The following is a 20,915-nucleotide window of genomic DNA, read 5'->3' on the forward strand; positions in this document are numbered from 1 at the left end:
TTTTTTTTTGGAAGTTAGCCTTCTGCCAGGCTGGCTGTGTCACCTGAAGAAGCCAAGGATCCCAAGGCGGTACTGAACTGTGACCACTACCACATCCTCATAGGCAGCCAGGGCTGATCCATCCTGAGAGGTGGCGGAGCCTACCATCAATGAACCTCCGTGGATCCACACCATGACCTGCAGAGGTGGCCATAGGACAGTGACCCCCAGTTTCCAGGGCCCCAGCTGCCCATCTACCAGCCCAGGGAATTTTTAGGACCCCTGGAGTGGTTTGGGAATAGGGATGGGGAGAGAGAAAAGGGCAGGGTGGAGCTGAATAGGTGAACAGGCCCCTCTGATCTGTATACCGGCTTCCTGGCCTTTGTAGTGGCCTTAGCTGGGCTGTAGATGTTGAGGACCAGGCAGTCCTCAGAAATAGAGAAGATTTGATGCTTTCCATTGAGTGAGAATCTGCTATTGTTCATTCTCTCTATGTCCTGCATGCACCTGCAGTCAAGAAGGAACCAAAGGATAATTGGTCTGCCCCACCCATGTTGGCAGCTAGACCATCTGACCCCCAAACTGCTTGCTTGTCCACCCCCATCCAGGCTACTCACATTGGGGGGTCAGTGCTGGCATCTCGCACACCTTCCCAGGGCTGTGCTGGCAGCGGGGCGGAGAACCTGAGAGGTCCCAGGGGTGGCTGCGCAAATGGGATGCCCAGGAAGACATTCACAAGGTGGTCTATGCCCTTCACGCCCACCTGCCGGCCTCGCACACAGCCCAGGGGGGTGTCCACTTCCGGCTGAGTGATTTGGGTCTCTGAGGGCAGGACAGAGGACCGTAGGGTGAGTTTTCAGCCTCTATGATGGTAAGGGTGGAAGACAGACTCTCATAATGAAGGCCACATTTGCTCTCTGGGTGTCTATTCTGCCAGGTTTTGTTTTGAGCACTTTCGGCACAGAACCTTGCTAGCCTCCTCAGAAAGCCTGTGAGCTGGGCCCTGTGACTCCTCTGACTTTTTTGTCCCTGCCTTGGCATCACCCCCAGCCCCTTCAGCCAAACCCAATCTGCTGTGGGGCCTGGGGACTTGGGTCAGCCACTACCTACTTGAAGCTCAGATGACTCCTCTGCTCTATAAGGTATAATAATCCTATCTTTACTCTCTGTATTCTGATTCTGTGACATCTGGAGCCTGGTAACCCTCCCAGGGATAGCCAAAACAAGGCATTCGCATTTGAGGTGAGCTAGGGCCACACTCCAGCCCATCTCACATGCCTGGCTACTATCTACCAGTCTTGATCACCCCAGGGCCAGCAACCAGGTGACTAGGTACAGCCCTCATCCCCAAACCCTCTGATATTATTCAAGGCAGTCAATGCTAAATCTGCTTAGCCTGCTTCCCCTATTCCTGCCTGTGGAAACATTAATAAACCTTTCTGCCCACATTTCCCCCTTGTTCCCACTGCCACTTGGTAGCTTTCCCTCTGTGGCCTTGTGGGGTATGAGGTGCCTCCTGTTTCCAAGGTACTGAGTATACTTCTTTCACTGTGGTAGACCTTTGTCTATCTGCTTATCTTACCATACCTGATTAATATACATCCTGGGTCCTCCTAAAAGATAAAGGCAATTATATCCCTGGAAAGGGCTACCCTGGGGATCACACAGAGAGCAAAGGCAGAGCCTTGGCCCAGAGAGGGTGTGCAATCCTTGTCATTCCTCCAAATTAGACCTCTTCCATGAGCAAGCTGCCTACCCCTCCCTGTCCCTATCTCTCTTACCTCTGCCCACCCAGTCCTCTAACTGACCCAGAAGCTCCCACCCTTGTGAACAAAGTGCATGTGTCTTACCAGTAGCTATGGCAGGAAATGTCAAGAGCAGACAGGCTACCCAGACGGGGACACCAGACCCAGCTTTCATTGTTGTCCCCTGCTCCTCACAGCTGACTCTGAGTAGAAGCTGCAGAAGTTGAAATGAGCACCTTGTAGGGAGGCAGGCTAACTTTATAAAGAAAAGGAATTTATTTAGCTTACCATTCTGGAGATTCAAAGGCATGACACCAGGATCAGCTCAGCTCTAATAGTGAGTAGTAGAAATGCATGCAGGAGGCAAAGATCATATTTCAAAGAATAGGAATTTGGGAGAGGCTGTCCTTTCCAAGGACACACCTCTAACGACCTACGGACCTCCTACCAGCTCCACCTTTCAAAGATTCACCACCTCCCATTGCCACCCTAAGGATCCAGATTTTAACATATAAAACTTTGTGGAGACAAACAGTATCCACACTATACTATTCCATCTCTCATCCCAAACTTCAGGCTCTTACAATGCAAGATGAATTCCCATCCCCAGTAGTCCCAAGTCTTAACTTAGTCCCATATCATTCAAAAGTCCAAGCACAAAGTCTCCTCTAAAACTGTAGGCAAAAGTTTTCAGCTTTTAGTCCCTATAAAATAAGAATATCAAAGACAGAAATTAAGTCTACACTTACAAGATAAATGGTAGGACAGGAAGAGGGTAAACACTGCTATTCCAAAAGGGAGCAACAGGTAAGTCGAAAGGAGCAATTGTCCCAAAGCCAGACCAAAAACCAGCAGGGCCAACATTAAATTCTAAATGTTCAAGTTCACCCCTTGTGCACAATGAGGCAAGGTGTGGGTCCCCAAGGCTTACAGCTTTGCTGACCCATGGGCTGATGCCTGCTGCTTTCCAAGGCTGCTGTGCCACACTGCTGTTTTCTTGGCCTTTCTGGGATCCCCTCTTTGATTCCACCTCATAGCCCCATTAGACATTGCCATACTAGGGACTGCCTTCAGGGACTTGGACCTGTAGCACACTTCTGCCTGACCTCAAAGGCTTTCCTTTGAAATCTTGAAGGAAGTGGCCAACACCTTATAACTTTTGCATTCTGAATATCCTCAGAATCTGTACTATGTGCACACATCTTCATTGGCATGAGTGACATGGGCTGCTGGACCACAGCTGCAAAGAGCTGTGGAGGAGGTCATAGTAAAATGGGACAGAGAAGAGCCTGAGTTTCCCCTTTTCCTGTGCCAGCCACAGAGGGGCATGGTTTATCCAATGGCTGTCAGGCTCCACACCCATTTCCTTTAGCTCTTTCTCACCTTGCCCCTCAAGAGATGTGGGCAACTTGCCTCAGTGTCCTCCCTGGTTACTTAGAATACACTCTCTTCCTGGCCATTTGGACAAGAGTGCAGCTCAGTTATCAGCCATGGTGCCTTCTCTTACTCCCAGCATTTCTGTTACTGCTGCTGCCTCTTTGAAGAAGGTGGGGGAGGGGAACCACTCTAACATGGCTAAAATCAGGGAGGAAGAGACCTGGCTCCATTATAACAACACCAAACTTCCCACACCTCAATAAGCTACAATAAAGACAGCTAGCCCTCCAGAAGATTATCTGGTTTTAGCCCAGTCATTTTTCCTCAGAGACTGATAGCTGTCAATCAAAGAGCTGATGTTGCCCTGTCCTCTTATTGAATGTCTCATGACAGCTGCTGTTCTGGAGCCTCACCCCACTTGAACCATTCACAGGCCTGTACTTGGACCAATTACAGATCCCCAGCTGCTATATAAGCAGCATTCCCCTCACATCTGTCTAGCTAGTTTTCCAAGCTCCCTCTGCTATACTGACCCTCCTGTGCTATCCCACAGGTCCTGTTAAAATAAAGACTCTATCTGGCCCTGTAAATCTGCTCATCATTTATTTCTTGGGGATCTGGGCTCTGAAGGACCTATAAATCTACTCAGGATTCTCATCCCAAATAGTGTGGACAGGTGAATCATTTCAAAGAAAGGGCAATAAATGCCAAGTGCTGTCAGCCCTAAGGAGATCCAGAGACCAACAGCTAGTGAAGATCAGCCACAGAGACTAGCACCTGTCAGAGTTTCATCTAGCATTATCAGGTGTCATCCAATGGTATCAGAGCCACTAGCAGATTTGCACTTTGCAGATTTATGATTTCCATCTGAATGGAACAAAATAACCCTCAGCCAATTGGTAATATTATCAGAAATTAAAATCTGAGGGTGGCTGTGCCCAAGGAGCCTAGGGAACAACCTGGCCTAGTTATTAAAAAGAAGAGCACTTTTAGGCCTCAGTCAGTAAGAAGAGGGCCACACACCAGGAGGCCGAAATGCCTGTGGGGCATCTTTTCTGTTATCCTGAACAGATAAGCATGGGAGGGGCTACTGGGGATTGAACACAGAGCCTTCACACTGAATTGCATCCCTCCCTCCCTCCCTCCCTTCCTCCCTCCCTTCCTTCCTTCCTTCCTTCCTTTCTTTTTCTTCCTTTCTTTCATTTTTGCGGTACTGAGGATTGAACCCAGGGTCCGTGAATTCTAGGAAAGCACTCCATCACTGAACTATATCCCTTGTCCTTTATTTTTTATTATGAGATAAGTCACACTAAGCTATCCAGGATGGGTGTAAATTTGTGATCCTTCTGCCTCTGCTTCCCAGAACACTTGGATTATAGGCATATACCATAACAATCAGCCCATTTGTATCATCTCAGTCCCAGATCTGACACCTGAATCTAAGACAATGAACCCCAGGTCAAGGACACCAGATTGGTCCCTTCCTACTTCCTTGGGACTATTTCTTCTGCACTACCAGTTTTGTATGCCTCCCATCAGCTGCAAATACTTCCCACCTAAAAGCAACACTAGAAGTGGTGATGCAAGCTTGTAATCTCAGCACTTGGGAGGCTAAGGCATCTTGCAAATTCAAGGTTGTTGCAAATGCAAGGTCAGTCTGGGATACATAGTGAGTTCAAGCCCAGTCTGAACTACATAGTGAGAACCTATCTCAAAAAGCCAATAAATAGATGAATAAATACATAAATGGGACACCAGAAAATTACCCTTGACCCATTTTCTCCTCTAGCTGTTCCTGTATTTTTCTGCTCTTGTTTATAGCACCACAAACATCCTCTTCTAGTGCTGTCTCCACTTTCTTTCCTGCCAATTTCTCTCAAAAGTTGCCTTTGCCCCGACCTAACGGCCAAGGTCTAATGGGGCTGGGAAAGGTGAGTCTGGCAGGAGAATGGAACTAAAAGGTCAAAGGCCTTTAGGTTGTGGTCATTCCAGAGGTTGTGGTCATGGTCATGTCCCCCATTACACTGCCATTTTTGTCTTCTAAATAGCTGTGTGCCTACTACAGCCCCACCAAGATACCAGGAACCTTTCTTTAAACCTAGAGTCACTGTGTCCATTGTTCTTGCAGTCACAGACCCAAGGGCAGTGTTGGGGTAGAGAGGAGGGAGCAGAAAGATATAACTGGAAAAGCCAGGAGTGCTTCTCTGAAGAGGTATAGGATGAGGACGCCCACAGATGGGGAGTGAGAATGTTCTTTGACGACAGTGGAGGGCACCGCTTGAACAAAGGCAGGAATATGCGATCGCACTGTTCATCCTGAAAGCTCCTTCTCAGGACCTACACTTCACTGGGGCCCCTTTAAGAGTTTGTTTATATATATTCCTGTGTGAGGTCCCATGTATGCTTCCCTTTACATGTGGCCCTGGGAGTGGTCTCAGGAGGTTTCAGGAGGTATTCTGAAAGGCAGGAGGATAACTTCCTGGATAGAAAAGCCTTCAGGCTTGGTCCTGGCTTGATGTTTGTAATTAAAAATATTTCTTTTGGTTCTTTTTTTGAAACATACATACGACTGTGGCATTTCTGTTCTCCTTCAGCCCATGACCGAGATCAAGTTCACAGTCAATTATTAACTATAGAAACATGAATTGAATGTGTGCTGGCCTCGTGCTGGGGAACTGACAGCCAACTCCTAGGCCTTCAGTTCTCAGGGAAGGAAGAGAGATTGAGAAGATTCTGAGGCATTATGAGACTGCAGGGGTGGAGAGAAGCAGCCTAGGTCTGGGGGCGCCTACCCAGCCTGATACCCGGAGGAATGGGTGTCACGCTCACCTCAGATGGCCTTAATGTCCCCCCAAATGGCCTTGGTCTCTACATTCCAGTGCCCCACGGGGTCTCACAACTCAGCTGTCCGGGTCCCTTCTCAGTGCCAGGGAGGGAGCAATGAGCACGTATCTGTGCCTGTGTGACCTGTGCGCTGAGACCACTGCCCTCCTCAACCCTCATCCAATCAGCCTGTTGTTGACTCAATGTCTGTCATCCAAGGCACTGTGGCTGAAGTCATGGCCCCAGCCCCTGCCTGGGCAGATGCTCTCTTTTCCTCTCATTCTCCCGACCTGATCAGTTTCTAGGTTGTTGGTGCCGAGAGATCTCCTTCATCTCCCAGCTCAGGCTCATGGTCCAAGCTCCTCATGTTAACTGGACAACACAGTGCTTCTTCCTAATCCAGGGCTGCTGACTGCCTCTACTGGGGTGAGTGAAGGTCCCTATGTGCTCTGCCACTACTTCACCCATCACTGGGAAACCTGGAAGTTTTATTGACCAAGGTAATGGTAAAATATGGAATGAAGGAAATAAGAACCTCAGCAGCCTACTCGTCGGGATTGGGGTGTGTAAGTGATTATATACATACATTATATATATATGTAATACATATACACACACATTTTATATATAAATGTATAAATATATACATTATATATATATATAGTCATGTAGATGGAGGGAGGAAGAGAGAGAGAATGACAAAGAGACAGAGAGACAGAGAAACAGAAACAGGGAAACACACAGAGAGAGGAACAGTGAGAAGAGGAAGGTGCAAGCAGAGGTGAAGAAGCCAGGGAAACATCTGCAATGAGATCTCACCACACATTTTCAAATAGAATCAGATTTAAGACCCATATTCTCACTAACACTTGGACTCCTGAGTTTAGTTCCTAGTACTGAGGGAAAAAATATGATTGGTATATCCGTACATGGATGTTGCTCCAAAATAAAAGGAAACAAATACAGCTTGACATTGAGAAACATTAAACAAAATGACAGTCAGTCACAATTATTTCTTCTATGTGATATTTAAGCAAAGGCAAACTACAGCAGCAGAAATCAATTGGTTGCTACGGAGAAGGATCCAAGGCAATGACTGACTTTGCAAAAGAGCACAGGAATGTTTTTGGGGCGAAAGAAACATCCTTATATTTGATGTTTCAGTGGTTGGATGCCCCATGCATTTACTCAAATTTGCTAAACTATGCAGTGAAAATGTGTGAATTTAACTGTATGTAAATTACTCCACAATATAGCTTTAAAAAAATAAGATAACTCTTTATAGTTGAAAATATCAGGCAAGCTACCTTGTGGGATTGTCCTGGGTAGCTGCAGCCTGAAAACCATACAGAGGTCTGCTTGCATCAGAGGCTCTGTAAGGGTTTCCCTTCACAGTGGAGCACTATGGGCATGTGGGCCAGTAAGCCTAAAAGGAAGGTCTCTACCCTCTGCTAAGTGGGTCAGCCCAATTTAAGGTTGTCCTGGTTTGCCTCCTGGTGCCCAGAGTGGACAATGTGAAAGTGTTCCTCAACCCAAGGGTTTAGACTTGAAAGTCCCTTTAGTAAGCTTAAATGCAGTGGAGGAAAGAACAGGGATGCTCTTCCTGGAAAAACTGGTGTCCCAGAACAAGCTGGTCAAAGGTAAGGGAATGGAGTGGATGTCAGAATCAGTGGAATAAGTGAAATAGCTTCTTAATGACAGAGAGAAAATGCATTGGGGGAACAAAGAGGCAGGTTGAGCACACTTTGGCATCTTTCACAATGAGCTAAAATAAAACACAAGAGAGGGTTTTTCTTGGAGGGGCCAAAAAGTGTTTAGGGACAACAATGCGGTGAGAAGAAAAATGAATCCCATGGATACCCATGGTGAGTAGGGGATGTTCAGAGTCTCAGGAGGTTTCAAGGGGAATTCTGAAAAGCAGGGGGATACCTTCCTGGATAGAAAAGCCTTCAGGGAGGCAATGACAGGAATCTCTTCTACAAGACATATCTGGAACTTCTTGACTTTACAGTCCAGTTCTAGAATATACCCCGGAGACATAACCTTTCACACATGTGCTATAATTGTGTAGTTGTAGGCCTTAGAGTACTTGCAGAATAAGATATAAAGAGCAAACTCAGGAGACAAGCCACTGAGGAAACTGGCCTCCTGGACACACTCCTGACGGCACAGACTCTGGGGTCCATGCTCAGTGTTGTCCTCACAAAATGGGACCACACACCTCTTTGGTGAGATGAGTAAGTGAGTTGTTTTATGTTAATTAAAAACTTTAGTCTACAAGGGTAAGAACTGGGTGCAGAGACTTCCACATTTTTATTAGTAATAGCCTCAGTAGCTAAGATTTGGGAGTATTACGTGTGGTGGTTTGAAGGTTTACCTCCTAGATGGTCACATATAGATACCAGTTTCCAGTGTGATGATATGAAGGAGGGAAGTCTTTGGGAGAGGGATGGGATTGGTGCTCATATAAAAGAGGCCTGAGAGAGCTCTGTGGCCTCTTCTGTCACATGGGGGAATAGTGACAAGTTACTCTTGAAAAGCCAGAAAGCAGACCCACACCAGATACCAAATTTGCTGGCACCTTTCCTGGACTTTGCAACTTCCAAAACTGAGAGCAATTAACTTCTGCCAAACAGATTATCATGCTCATGCTTTTTAAAAATTAGTATCCTAAACATACTAAGACACTGGGGCTTCTGGTATCTAGATTTCCTATTAGCAATTTATAGATCTGAGACTATGGGCCCTTGCTGAGAGGTGGATGTGGGGTTCTGACATGTGGGTGAGAGCAGTATTCCCAGAGCACCTTTCTTAAAGAGGGGAAGATGTCACCCTGGGAGGGGAAGAAAGATAAGGTAGAGAAAAGGTGAGCTGAGGAAGGGAGAAGGGGCCCAGCTCAGTGGGTGTGGAGGAAGGTGGCATCCATTGGGACTTACCCACCCACAGCTTCTTTGGAATGTACTGAGTGTCTGACAAGAGGAGACATACTGCAGGCTTGGCAATGAGCATTATGCAGTGGGTTCTTCCTGAGTGTCGGCTGAGTGGAGGGACAAAGAGGATGAATAGTTGTGTGAATGTGGAGGCAATCCAGGCTCCTCAGTAGGCTTGTGATACCAGAGGCAAACCTCACTTTCATTCAAGACCACCCGCTCTTCCCACATGGGGAGCTACAGCTCTGTGTGCTTCTCCTCAGCTCTCTTTAGCTCCTGGATCTTCTGGGGAAGGATCTCTGTCCAGAACTTCATCCTGGAGGCCTTCAGGGCACGGTCCACAGCAGGCTGGAGGTCCAGCTGCAGGTACAGCTCTTCATGGTCCAGTGCAGGCCAGTGGGGCAGGCCCTGGCCATTGGGGTTCCTGTGGACACACCTCCCAACATGGGAGGAGAGGTCAGTCTGAGCCCTGCAGAGCCCAGACCTTAGAGGCCTGATTTGGCCAGGTAGCCAAGTTGGCCACGGAACTGGGATGATGAGCAGGAGATTTCCAGATATATGAATACAAGGACTTCCTTCTAGGGTTCCCTTTATTTGGAGCAGGGGAATGGCCCTGTTTTCACCCACCTTCTCAGAGGCAGGCTGTGACAGTACCGTGGCACTGTGGCCCCCTCTGTAGGTTATTGGCAGAGGGATAAGTGATTGGCACCCACAAAGTCCTTCTCTGCCTATGTCTATGTCAGTCCTGGAGTGGGGAGGCTTTTATCATCTGAGTAAGGACACAAATATGCTAATGAAGCCACCACAGACAAGGAGAGAGTCTGATAGGTTCACACACCCTGGGAAGGTTGAGGCAGGGGGGCATCCTCTCACCCATTTCGAGCAAAGTTGGTCCAATACTTCATCATCCTCTTGCTCAGTAGCTCCTCTTCCTCGGTGAGGTCAACTTCAGAGAGGAAGACAAGTACCCACATACTCATTAACATGGATTCCACTGACCAGGGTGCCTAGAAGGACCCTTCTTCCTTCAAGATTTCATCCTCCCTGAAAATATGCTGGGGACAAATGGAGATGACAGAGGCCAGAGTGGAAGGGGTTTAGATTTTAATCCTGGCACAGACTGAATTATAGTATAGTGGACACCTAATCCTTTTCTCTCTGAACCTCTGAAAAGTGAGAGCAGTTACTCTTCAGGGACCCAGCTATGGCCCAATCCCATCTCTTGAAGATTAGGGAAAACTCACGTTTATTATTCCAGAACAAGGATCCAAAGACAAAGAACATCTCATCGCAATGGTCAGCCTTCACATGGGGTGGCTTGGAGTATTTGAGGAAGTTAGGCCGATGCTGGAACTCATACAAGTAGACTCTGCCATGGGAACCTGGGGATGTGGACAGGCTATGACATGGTAGCCCCTCCCCTAGAGCTCTTCTGCCTCTCCTTGGTGACAAGACACCTTGTTTAATGCTGGCTGGATTTTGCACAATGGGGGAGGGACTCTAGACTGAAACAAGGGTTTAGGGAAAGACCTAGTTAAACCACAGCCTTGGCATTCCTAGTTGTGCAGTTACTAGTTAAGGAACTGAATGTTACTAACTCATTTTCCTCAGCTGTAAAGTTAGTAGATGTCAGTTTGTTTGGCCAGCCAAGAAGTACCTAAAAGAGGGACATCAAATGTCTTAGCTCAGCAACCTGATAAAGATATGGGTCAATAAATGGACATGAGAGAACTCATCTTGGACCCAGAGCTCTGAGCTAGCCCCTAGGCAATAAGGCCTCAGTTATGGATGTACTCACGCTGAAAATGTGCTACTTGGAGTGCAGGGATCACAAAGATGGCATCTCCCATCATCTCTTGGAACTGCGCTTGGAGATACTGGGGGTCTTCACTGTCTCCTATGTACTCCTCCATTACCAGGTCTCCAAACTCAGGAGGCCACATCTAGATCAGAGGGACCAGGGAGAGTCAGGCCATACAGCTCTGGGGCAGGGAGACAGAGGCCCAGGGTGGGGAGATAGAGTCTGGAATGGGACTGGGAATTCAGCAAAATATCAAACTCTGCATTGATTTCACCCACAAACACACATATAAATCAGCCTTTATTCATGGGGGTGGTTGCATGGCAGGAAATAGGGTTGTCCAGTCATTGTGGCAGACCACCAGGAGCCTCACCATCTGTGCTGCTGTGTGCTGCAGAACAGCCTTCATAGTCTCTCTGTCCATTTTCTTTTTGGTGTCAGTAGTGCCCATGCCCTGGGTAGTAGGGAGAAGAGTCTCATGCTGTGGGTAGATGAACTTGAAGCTACAAACATCTAACATCTCCCTAGAGCTGCTGAGACAGGGAGCTGGGGGTGGACCTCACCTTGGGGATGACCCAGCCAAACTCATCATTGTTGACACCAATGATGCTGGGGACAGGTTGAAAATCACCAGAGGCCAGCAGCTCCTGGGGGTGCCTGGGAAAGAAGTTTCCATCCACTACACCAGCGATGATGTGGAAAGTCTGAGGGAAAAATGAAGGTCAGGAATTAAGGTCAAGTTCTAGAAAATTTCCCATGTCCTCTGGGTGTCTCATATCCTTACCTGTCTCTTCCCCAAATGCCCACCTTAAAAGGTCCAATGCCTGACTCTATATGGCCTAGTGTGCCAGTTAATATCTGGGACTACCAAATATCATGGTGTGGAGATGTGCAGAATGTCCCTGGGAGTCTGAACGGCACTCAGACTTTCCTGCCCCACATACTATCACCCACTTGCATCCCGCCCAAGACCATTCAGCCTGACCTTGGTAATATCCAGCATTTCCTCTTCACTCTTGCCCCGCAGGCACTGCACCAGGGCCTCTGAGTCTACTTCCTCACAGGCAGACAGGTTGGCCACCACCTGTAAAGGGACCAGGCAGGGACAGGCTTGTCCTTCCAGGCAGGGAGAGGAGTATGCCTAAGACCCCACTGAGGTCCCTTAATCTCATAGTGTACTCTGTAAATCTGTGCAGGTGTGAAATTGTTTGAGTTCCCTGATAATTAGAGGTTTCAGCCAGCCAAACCGTTCTTCTTCCTACGTGGTTCTGCCCACCATGTAGGAAGCAGCTTTGCTGCCCACAGAACATCCTCAGCTTCTGTGAGGCAGAGCTGTGTGGATTCTGACCCCTGAGTCCTTCAATAATTCCCGGGAAGCCTGCAGTCAGGTCCCAAAGGACCTCAACTGGTGTTGTCCCCACTGAACAGACAGAGCACCAGAGCATCAGAAGGTGAGAGGAGAGGTAAGATGTCTGGGCTAGGGTGGTTAAGAGCACTCACTCTGGAGACTGCCTCAGATGAGCTGGAGATGAGGCCAGGCACCACAGCCACCCCACTCTCCATGATGGCACCATGGAAGAGTCCTTGGGACATGGGGGATAAAATATGTGAAGACACGCTTGTGCCACCTGCAGACTGGCCAAAAATGGTGACACGGTCAGGGTTGCCTCCAAAGTAGAAGATATTCTGTTGCACCCAGTGTAAGGCGGCCACTTGGTCCAGGTAGCCCCAGTTGCCAGTGGCGTGCTGGTCTCCAGTGCTGAGAAGTAGCAAGGATAGGGTTCACAGGCTTGCTCTGGCTTTGCTCAGTCTCCATTTCCCAGCCCAGCCCAAGGCTTACCTGAAGAAGCCCAGGACACCTAGGCGATACTGGATAGTGACCACTACTATGTCCTCCAAGGCTGCAAGAATGGATCCATCATAGCAGGAAGCCATACCTATAACCAGTGCACCACCATGGATCCATACCATTACCTGGGGAAATCAAGACAGATGCCACATGGGTCTCACCCAGCTCAAACCCTGCTGGGGTGACTCCTAGACTCTCTACTGCTTCTACTTGTGCAGCTACCAACCTAGTAAGAAGAACCCCAACAGCTACTATGATCTGGGCTACGAGTGAGAGACCTAGTTTGGATCAGGAAGATAAAGCCTGTCATCATTTGGAATCAGTTCCATATTTCAAAACTTCACTGCATTACTCCTAGAATCCCTCTAGAAGGGGTGAAAGGAAAAGGGGTGTACCCTGAAATCTCACATAAACATTAATCAAGGGTCCTCTATTATTCATCCAACAGATAACTAATGGTTGAGGTCTTTGGTGGACACAGAGCGCAGCTCTTGGGCATAAAATGTGTTTTCTGGACACAGGTTAGCTGAGTGAATCCGGGGCCCACCCAATAGCCATAGACTCTGGCCTTGGAGCAACTAGGCCTCTGTGTTTCCATGCCCAGGGGCCAGCTGCCCAACCCGGGTGAGAAGGTCTTCAGTAATCTTATAGTGAGAGGTTTCTCATCAGGATTTACACTGTATCACAGACCAGATGTGTCTTGATCCTTTTAAAAATCTTATAGAATAAAGGCCCTCCTACTCCCAACCAACCATGTCTTATTACTCACAGGTAGGTTAGAGCCCTCATGGGCATGAGCAGGTGTGTAGATATTGAGGTACAGGCAGTCCTCAGACATGGGGATGGGAGGCATTGTCAGATTCAAGACCTTCACTGCCAATATATTCATTCTATCAATGTTTTGTAGACACCTGGTAACAATGACAGCAGTCAGTCCAGTGATCAAAACCAGACCCTGAGTTCAGATTTGCTCCCAGACACTCGGTCCCAGCTCCCCCTTATTCCCTGCTCACACATGACCCTCCTCTTAAGTCCCTGGTCACCAAGACACAGGCTGAAGGTTCTGGGGGAAGTCGAGATGGAGCCCAGACCTCCTAGGAAGGCTTAAGTTTGCTGAGGGCCTTAGATCCCACTCCTCCTGAAGTGGAAAATTGTCACTCTTAGGAATCTCTATGGGAACCATTGCCTGCAGGTGTTGGAGGTCATGGCTTGTCCCCTAATTCATGCTGAGGTAGAACCTGGGCAGAACCCCCACATAGGTGGTGTAGGCATGAATGGAGGTTAGTTTCCACAGATGGGGAGTTGTATATTTCTCATGCTGAGTCTAGATTCTCCAGGGCCCTCATCTGTATCACAGCCCCCTGTCCTCCTTGGGTCTCAAGGTAGCCACCACAGGTTTCCTCCTGTGACACTTGCATGATGTGCTACTGGAGCCAGGGCATCTTACAATTCAGAGAGCTAACCAGACCCTCTCCCAGAGATACTTCCCCTGGTTGCAAAGAACATGTGGTATGACCTGAATCTGGGGATAAACATGTCTCTGCTCCTCTTCAGCACGTGGAGCTAATGCCCTCTGGGTGATAAGCCCTGAGCGAGGTTCCTGTCATTGTTCCTCCATGCCTCTCGACTCTCAGCACTCTTGACTCTCAGCACTCTCATCATGGGAATACCCCCCAAGCAGAAGAAAATTGGCTGTGGAGTTTAGATGGCAGAACCACTTCAGCCTGGCTTACAGCTCAGGGCACCTGACTCTTGCCCAGGGCTTCAGTTCCTCTAGATCCCCAGAGAGCTTACATGGCAGGGTAGGAAGTCCCATCTCTCACACCACTCCAGGGCTCAGGGGCCTCAGGGGGTGCAAACCGCAGTGGTCCTACAGGTGGCTTGGCAAAAGGAATTCCCAGGAAGGAGTGGACCCCCACATTGTTGTCCTTCACATGGCTGAGGCTGCCCCGCACCTGCCCTGTGAGCGTGGTCCGGATGGGGCCAGCAGAGTCCTGGGCTGTGGGCAGACAGATGCACATCAGGGTTGGGTCTGCCCGGTCAGCTCCTCCCACACTGTGGGCATGGCCACTTCCTTGCCATCCTCAATCAGCTTTGTCAAGTGACCCTAATCTGAAAATACTTCCTTTACACTCTTCCTACCTTGTCACTCTACTCTCATAATGATTCTATTTGTATGACAAATAGAGCAGATTAGTGGGTGTCTAGGGCTAAGGTTTGAGGGCGTGTTTTAGGAAAGGGGCATTCAGATCTTGAATTGTATGAATATAGTAAAAACCACTGAAGTGTTACAGGCCGTAATTGTGTAAGGTCCTGAGGAATTTGACGTTCTGTATGGAAAAGCCAGGGTTGGGTGTACCCCTCTCCACCTGAGTCCCTTATGGCTTGTGAATTACAGTTTTTTTCCATGTCAATGAGTCCTGTATTACCATATTCAGTCTACTTTATAGATTGAGAAGATTCAGAGAGAAACTTGGTTCTGTATTGACTACACACAGACTTTTCATGTCATTATTTCCTCAGTAATGTAGTGTAAAAATTGTTTACATAGTACCAGACACTGAAAGTAACCTCATGTTTTTTCCAAGTATACATACTTAGGTTCCATACAGATATTTGGGAATTTTATGTAAGGGACTAGAGCATCTGCTGATTTGGGTATAGGTTGGTCACTCCTGGATCCAAAATCCCATGGATATCAAAGAACAAATGTGTTCTAGCTGAATGTGGGTTCAAGTCAGCTTCCTTTCTGCTTGCCATCTTGCCTTCCCTTTCTCTCTCTCTCTCTCTGGCTTTTTGAGATAGAGTCTCACTAAGTTGCCTTGAGGTCAAGATCCTTCTGCCCAAGCCTCCTGAGTGCTAGGATTACAAGCACCAACAACCACATTTGGCTAAAATACTATTTTTAAAGACTAGTATTGCAAGTTAGACAGATTTTCTTGTCTAGAAGATCCTGGTGACCTCCAAGAGTAGGGTGGGGTGGGGTGGGGTGAGGAATGGTAGGTAAAGGACAAAGTCCCTCAGGGTTGGGCTATGAGGGTGAGGCTAATGTAGACTCCTCCTGAGAAGATTAGATTGAGAAAAAGTCACCACAGATACCAGACTGGGAGCCTTATCAGTGGGAGCATTGAAAGCCAAGGACATGTTCAAGTTTGGTGCTTACCTGGCCTAAGTTTCTTTTTTTTTTTTGGTTTTTTTTTCTCCGGTACCGGGAACCGAACTCACGACCTTGCGCTTGCCAGGCAGGCGCTTTGCTGCTGAGTTAAATCCCCAGCCCCTGGCCTAAGTTTCTGATAAGCACCGGGGGGACTGCCTAACGGGCACAAAGTGCTGCACTTTTGCCCTGGAAGCCAAACCATGCCTTTTTCCGGAGAAAAGTGCACAAGGTGAAGGGAACCTAGTGGTTTCTCAGTTCAGCTTTGGGAGGCAATACTGGGAGCTTCTGTCTCTGCAAGTAACCTTGTCTAGTCTCCCTGTGGGCAGTGCCAGGGAGCCCTGTGGCCAAGGGAATGACACACTCAGGAACAAATGACAATATGGAGTCTTATTGTTATTAGCAGTGGGAAACACTAGCTCCAGTCATAAACACAGGAGGAAAAGCTTCCAAATGCCACCCCACCTGCCCTGTGCCCAGGTTGTTGCCTTGCCCAGAGGTCCACATGTCTCACAGTCCTTACTCAGCTGTGCACTCAGGGACAGGTGTCCTCTGGCAGCTCTGACCCTCCTGGGTTTCAGGGACCCAGCCCAGTGCCTGGCTCAGGGTGTTGAGTGGGCCCACATTTCCCACTCTGTCATCTGTCCTCTCCACCAGCTCCTCCCTGCTTTGTGCTTCCCTCCCTCAGGCTCAGGTCCTGTTTCCAGGAATTTGGCGGATGTAACCCCAGTCCCTGTTGCCCCTGGAGGAATCTCACCTGAAATGAGGACAAGGAGAAGCAGGAGCCCATAGACCACTGCGTTCAGCCACACATGAAATCTGTCCAGTCTCATAGTTGGCTTGCAGATCTGTTTCAAGCAGCTGTGGAGCAGGGCCTCATGCCTGTAGGAGTTTGGACCCAGCAGGGAGTAGGCGGGGTACTGGGTGGGCCGGGCGAGGTAGCTCTGAAGGAGAGCTGCACTGAGCAGGGACAGGCCACTGGGAGCCAGAGACCAGTGGGTGAGGCAGGGCTGCTTCCCATCTGCACTGATCTTCTTCATTCTCTTCCCAACGCACTTCCTAATTTCATCATGTTCTCCTCCTCCCCGCCAGGAAAGACTGCACCAAACACATTCACTTTTTTTTTTGTTTGTTTGTTTTTGGTGGTACTGTATTGAACCTAGGGCCTTCACCCTGAATTGTACCACAACCTTTTTAAATTTTCTATTTTGAGGCAAGGTCTTGCTAAATTACTAAATCACCCAGGCTGAGCTTGACTTTGTGATCTTAGTTCAGCCTCCCAGAGTGCTGGGATCAGAGGCATGAACCACTAGCCTAGCTTTCTTTCTAAAGCAAACATGTTCCTGAGAGAGCCATGGTTGTGCAGGGACTTCTCTTCTAGCCATCCTTTTCTCAAGTCACTGCTTTTGTGGAGGAACGAGTCATTCAAGAAGCTGCCCCACAGCCACGGCTTTTAACGATACCAGAAAGATACCTGTGGAACCAGAGGTGGTGATTCACCTAGTTAGAATTACCCTCACCAGCCACAAAGTGAAATCCCTGAAGAAAGGGTGTTCTGACTTGATCAGAGGTGCAAAGAAAAGAGTCTCAAGGTGAAAGGACCTGTTCACATGCCTACTAAGACTTCGAGAATCACTACAAGAAAAACACCTTGTGGTGAAGATTCTAAGACATGGGACCATTTCCAGATGAGGATCCACAAGCGACTCATTGACCTGCACTGTCCTGAGTTGTTGAAAGGATTACTCCCATTAATCCTGAGCTAGGAGGGGAGGCTGAAGTCACCATTTACAAATGCTTAAGGCAACTGTTTTAATAAATCAATTATCAGTGGTTAAAAAAAAGCAAATGACACAGTTTACCAGCTTTTAAAAACAGGCTTAAGATTACATATTTAAAGAATTGTCAAAATTTTACTAAGTTGCTAGCATCCATGCACAACTAGAAAACATCCTTAAAAGTGTTAAACCAGAAATAGACTATAATTAATGTATTAATATCTTTCATTACTAAATACTGAAAAAAAATTAAAATTATCTCTGTAGAAGACTCATCCTGGCAAGGTTAGCTTCAGAGCAGGCTGACAGCACTTGGCTCACATTTCAAACACAATGGAAAACAGATCCATGCTGGTGTTAGAGTACAATCTTGTCCTTGCGCTACTCAAGAGTCAAGGCTCACCTTGGATTACATTTAATAGAAAAGCAAGGTGCATGCAAAGATTACAACAATTCTAAAGACAAAATTGGTCCTACTGTGTGGTCTCAATAGTAAACTCAAAAGTCTATGACAAATAGGGGGCTTCAAGGAGCTGTGTTTGAATACTTGAGGTACAATTATGCTGAAAGTTGAGTTTGTTTGAAATTTTCAAAATTATTTCTGGTTACTTCTTTTTTTTTTATTATTGGCAATTGAACTCAGGACCTTGCGCTTGCCAGGCAGGTGCCTGTGGCACTGAGCTATAGTCCCAGCCTCCTGTTACTCCTTAAATGATGCCTATTATAGTTTAATGTTTCCATTAAATATGTTCACTAAATTACTTGTTTTCCAAGTTAGCAGTTACTTTTTATCATGTATAGCTAAGGACTTTAACAGTCTACCTTCAATTTCTACTCTTTCTTGGCTAGCCTCAACATCTGCCCTTGTAATGATTTTTCTGCCATTAACTATTTTAGTAGAAGTTTATAGAAATTTGAAGTTGCCCATTCTACTGGCACCAAATAATAAGGAAGAGAACACAGTGAGTGACCCGAATGAAGTAAATCCTTTATTAAATGAAGAAAACTAACTTCCAAAAGATGGAAATATACTGATGGTGAAGAAAAATGAGCTTGCACCATGGCTTTTACTTCCTCAGGGACCCCTTCAGGTCCCCAAAATTCCTCATACTGATCTTCAAAAAAGTTCACTGAAAATATATCCCTTTCACCAAAATATACCCTGAAGACATCATCTGGGTTTCTGACTGTCAAAATGATCTCCTCCTCCTCCACTGTTTAATCCTTCTTTGCCATGTTTGTCATAGATGTCCTTTTTCTTTTAGCATTTGATAACACTTCATATGCCTCAGCTGCTTGTTTGAGTTTTATCTTTACTGCTTTTTATTCTCAAGATTTTTATCTGCATGCCATTTTAGTACCAGTTTCTAATACATCTATTTGATCTCCTTGGGTGAGGAATGTGTCTGCATGCATAGAACTTTGTATTAGTCCCCCATGTTTTAATAGGTTGTTGGAAAAAGTATGAGGCTATAGGTGTCCCACAGCAGAAAGGTAGGAGGTGGGTGGTCTGTCTATGGGAGACCTCTGCACGGCTATGCTCATGGCTGCTCTGTGACCTCTGACTTCTTGGAATCTAATCTCCAACATACTAGGAATCCTCTCCTCAAACCTGGAGCCCTTATGTCCACTGTTCTTGTGGTCATGGGCTGGAGAAGGGTCTTGGGTGCCCCAAGGCCAGAATAGAAACTTTAATTGGGGAATGCAGGAAAGTTTGCTGAGGAGGTACAAGATTGGGATCCCCACAGACAGAGAATGGAATCGACCTTCAATCAGGGTGAAGGGAAGGTTTTTAGCAAAGGCAGAGAGGTGTAACTCTGCCCTTCATCCTGAAAGTTCCTTCTTGCTTTCTGGACTCAGTTTACTGGGTGTCCTTCAAGGTCCCTAACCTCTACTGTACATGGTCTGAGATCCTCTGAAGGCCTCCTTGAATTCAGTCTTGTCCCTTCCTATCAAATGTACCTGGGACTGTGGCATTTCTGCAGGCCCAAAAATTCCATGAAGTGGTCATTCATGGTCACCTGTCAACTCAAAAACCATGAATCTTTCTTCTTCCCTCCCTCCCTCCTTCCTCTCCCTTCCTCCTGTCCCTCCTCTCTCTTCCTTTTTTCCCCGTCCTTTCCTCCATCTCCCTTCCTTCCTCTTCCTCTGTCTCTGTCTCTCTGTCTTATTTTCCGATGGTCTCATTATGTTGTCCAGGCTGACCTTGAACTTACTATGCAGCCCAGGCTGGTACCCACCTTGCAGCTCTCAGTGCTTGGATCACAGGTATGAGGCATACCTGGCTGAAATACAACTTGAACACATGCTGGCCTGGCACTGGAAAACTGGCAGCCAAATCCCAGGTTCCTCAGAGAAGGAAGAGGAGTCACAAGGAGATTCTGAGGCATGTGAGCCTGCAGGGGTGGAGAGAAGCAGCCCCTCTGGGGGCACAGCATGTCTGGGGACACCTGCCCAGCCTGACTATCCAGAGGAATGGGTGTCGTGCTCACCTCAGATGGCCTTAGTGTCCTCCCAAATGGCCTTGGCCTCTACATTCCAGCGCCCCACAGGGTCTCACAACTCAGCTGTCCGGGTCCCTTCTCAGTGCCAGGGAAGGAGCAATGAGCACGTATCTGTGTCTGTGTGACCTGTGCGCTGAGACCACTGCCCTCCTTAACCCTCATCCAATCAGCAAGGCCTGTTGTTGACTCAGCGTCTGCCATCCAAGGCACTGTGGCTGAAGTCATGGTGCCAGCCCCTGCCTGGGCAGATGCTCTCTCTTCCTCTGATTCTCCCGACCCGATCAATTTCTAGATTGTTGGTACCAAGAGATCTCCAGTTCCTCCCAGCTCAGGCCCATGGTCCAAGCTCCTTATGTTAACTGGACAACACAGTGCTTCTTCCTAATTTGTGGCTGCTGACCACCACTGCTGGAGTGAGGGTCCCTATGTGCTCACGACTACATTACCATCATTAGGAGGCCCCTGGCAATTTTGTTGACCAAGTTAACAGTAAAAATGTAGAACGAAGGAAATAGCCTCAGCAGTTTACCTGTGGGTAAGAGTAGACATATACATTAACATTATATACATAAAAGAGTAGACATATATACATAAAAGAGTAGACATATACATTAACATTATATACATAAAATGATGACTGATGTGTCTATCTATATCTATCTCTCTTTCTCTATATTCATATGGAGAGGGAGAGAGAGAAATGGAGAGACAAAGAGACAGAGAGAAAAGAGAAATAGAGAAGGGAATGAGAAGAAGTTGGAAGCAGAGGTAAAAAGACCAGGGAAACACCTCAATGAGATCCCCTTCACACTCATTCAATAGAATAATATTTAAGACCCATAAATCCAAGAGTTGGCAAGAATATGGGTCAAGTGGCACTTTCATGTATGAACAGTGGGAATACAAATTGTACAGTCGTGAAGGCAGTTTGGCATTCTCCTTAGAAGTCAAACACGCACTAGTCATATGATTCAG

The 20,915-nt window shown here is 47.3% G+C and overlaps 2 protein-coding genes and 2 pseudogenes across 4 annotated transcripts in view; 1 reads left to right on the top strand and 3 right to left on the bottom strand.

Moving 5' to 3' along the window:
* Nucleotides 1–2,093, bottom strand: part of Ces3 (carboxylesterase 3) — a 17,165-nt gene extending 15,072 nt beyond the window's left edge. The window contains exons 1-5 of the mRNA XM_005403709.1: nt 2,013–2,093; nt 1,830–1,938; nt 597–801; nt 348–486; nt 44–177 (exon numbers count right to left, since the gene is read on the bottom strand). Of these exons, the coding sequence (XP_005403766.1) occupies nt 44–177; nt 348–486; nt 597–801; nt 1,830–1,938; nt 2,013–2,015 (590 nt within the window). The 5' untranslated portion in view covers nt 2,016–2,093. The remainder of the gene's footprint in view (nt 1–43; nt 178–347; nt 487–596; nt 802–1,829; nt 1,939–2,012) is intronic.
* A 4,843-nt stretch (nt 2,094–6,936) lies between these two features.
* On the bottom strand, nt 6,937–19,875 carry LOC102019395 (acylcarnitine hydrolase-like). Of its 3 annotated transcripts, XM_005403710.2 has the most exons (14): nt 19,677–19,875; nt 16,416–16,756; nt 14,299–14,503; nt 13,274–13,415; nt 12,496–12,629; nt 12,156–12,414; nt 11,641–11,739; nt 11,219–11,359; nt 11,029–11,109; nt 10,653–10,797; nt 10,099–10,236; nt 9,728–9,800; nt 9,055–9,278; nt 6,937–8,961 (listed from the first exon to the last, which is right to left on the bottom strand). In XM_005403710.2, the coding sequence occupies exons 2-13, from the start codon at nt 16,696–16,698 to the stop codon at nt 9,092–9,094; spliced, it is 1,887 nt and encodes a 628-aa protein (XP_005403767.1). In that variant the 5' UTR covers nt 16,699–16,756; nt 19,677–19,875; the 3' UTR covers nt 6,937–8,961; nt 9,055–9,091. The 3 variants fall into 3 exon arrangements, with proteins under 3 accessions (XP_005403767.1, XP_005403768.1, XP_013359471.1); XM_005403711.2 differs by having other exon boundaries at nt 6,937–9,278; nt 16,416–16,540; nt 19,718–19,875; XM_013504017.1 differs by having other exon boundaries at nt 6,937–9,278.
* Nucleotides 16,996–17,474, top strand: LOC102026010 (annotated as a pseudogene).
* LOC102019065 lies at nt 18,205–18,875 on the bottom strand (annotated as a pseudogene).
* Nucleotides 19,876–20,915: the final 1,040 nt, after the last annotated feature.

The sequence above is a fragment of the Chinchilla lanigera genome, unplaced genomic scaffold (genome assembly GCF_000276665.1).
Source record: "Chinchilla lanigera isolate Chin_1 unplaced genomic scaffold, ChiLan1.0 scaffold00083, whole genome shotgun sequence".
NCBI classification, from domain to species: domain Eukaryota; kingdom Metazoa; phylum Chordata; class Mammalia; order Rodentia; family Chinchillidae; genus Chinchilla; species Chinchilla lanigera.

Bases quoted from the DNA above. Each gene is read 5' to 3' on its own strand.
- LOC102019395 (XM_005403710.2), bottom strand. From the start codon at position 16,698: ATGAAGAAGATCAGTGCAGATGGGAAGCAGCCCTGCCTCACCCACTGG. The intron at 13,416-14,298 runs GTAAGCTCTCTG...CATTGTTACCAG, and splicing joins GGGACTTCCTACCCTGCCAT to GTGTCTACAAAACATTGATA. The intron at 12,415-12,495 runs GTAAGCCTTGGG...GCTACTTCTCAG, and splicing joins GGTGTCCTGGGCTTCTTCAG to CACTGGAGACCAGCACGCCA.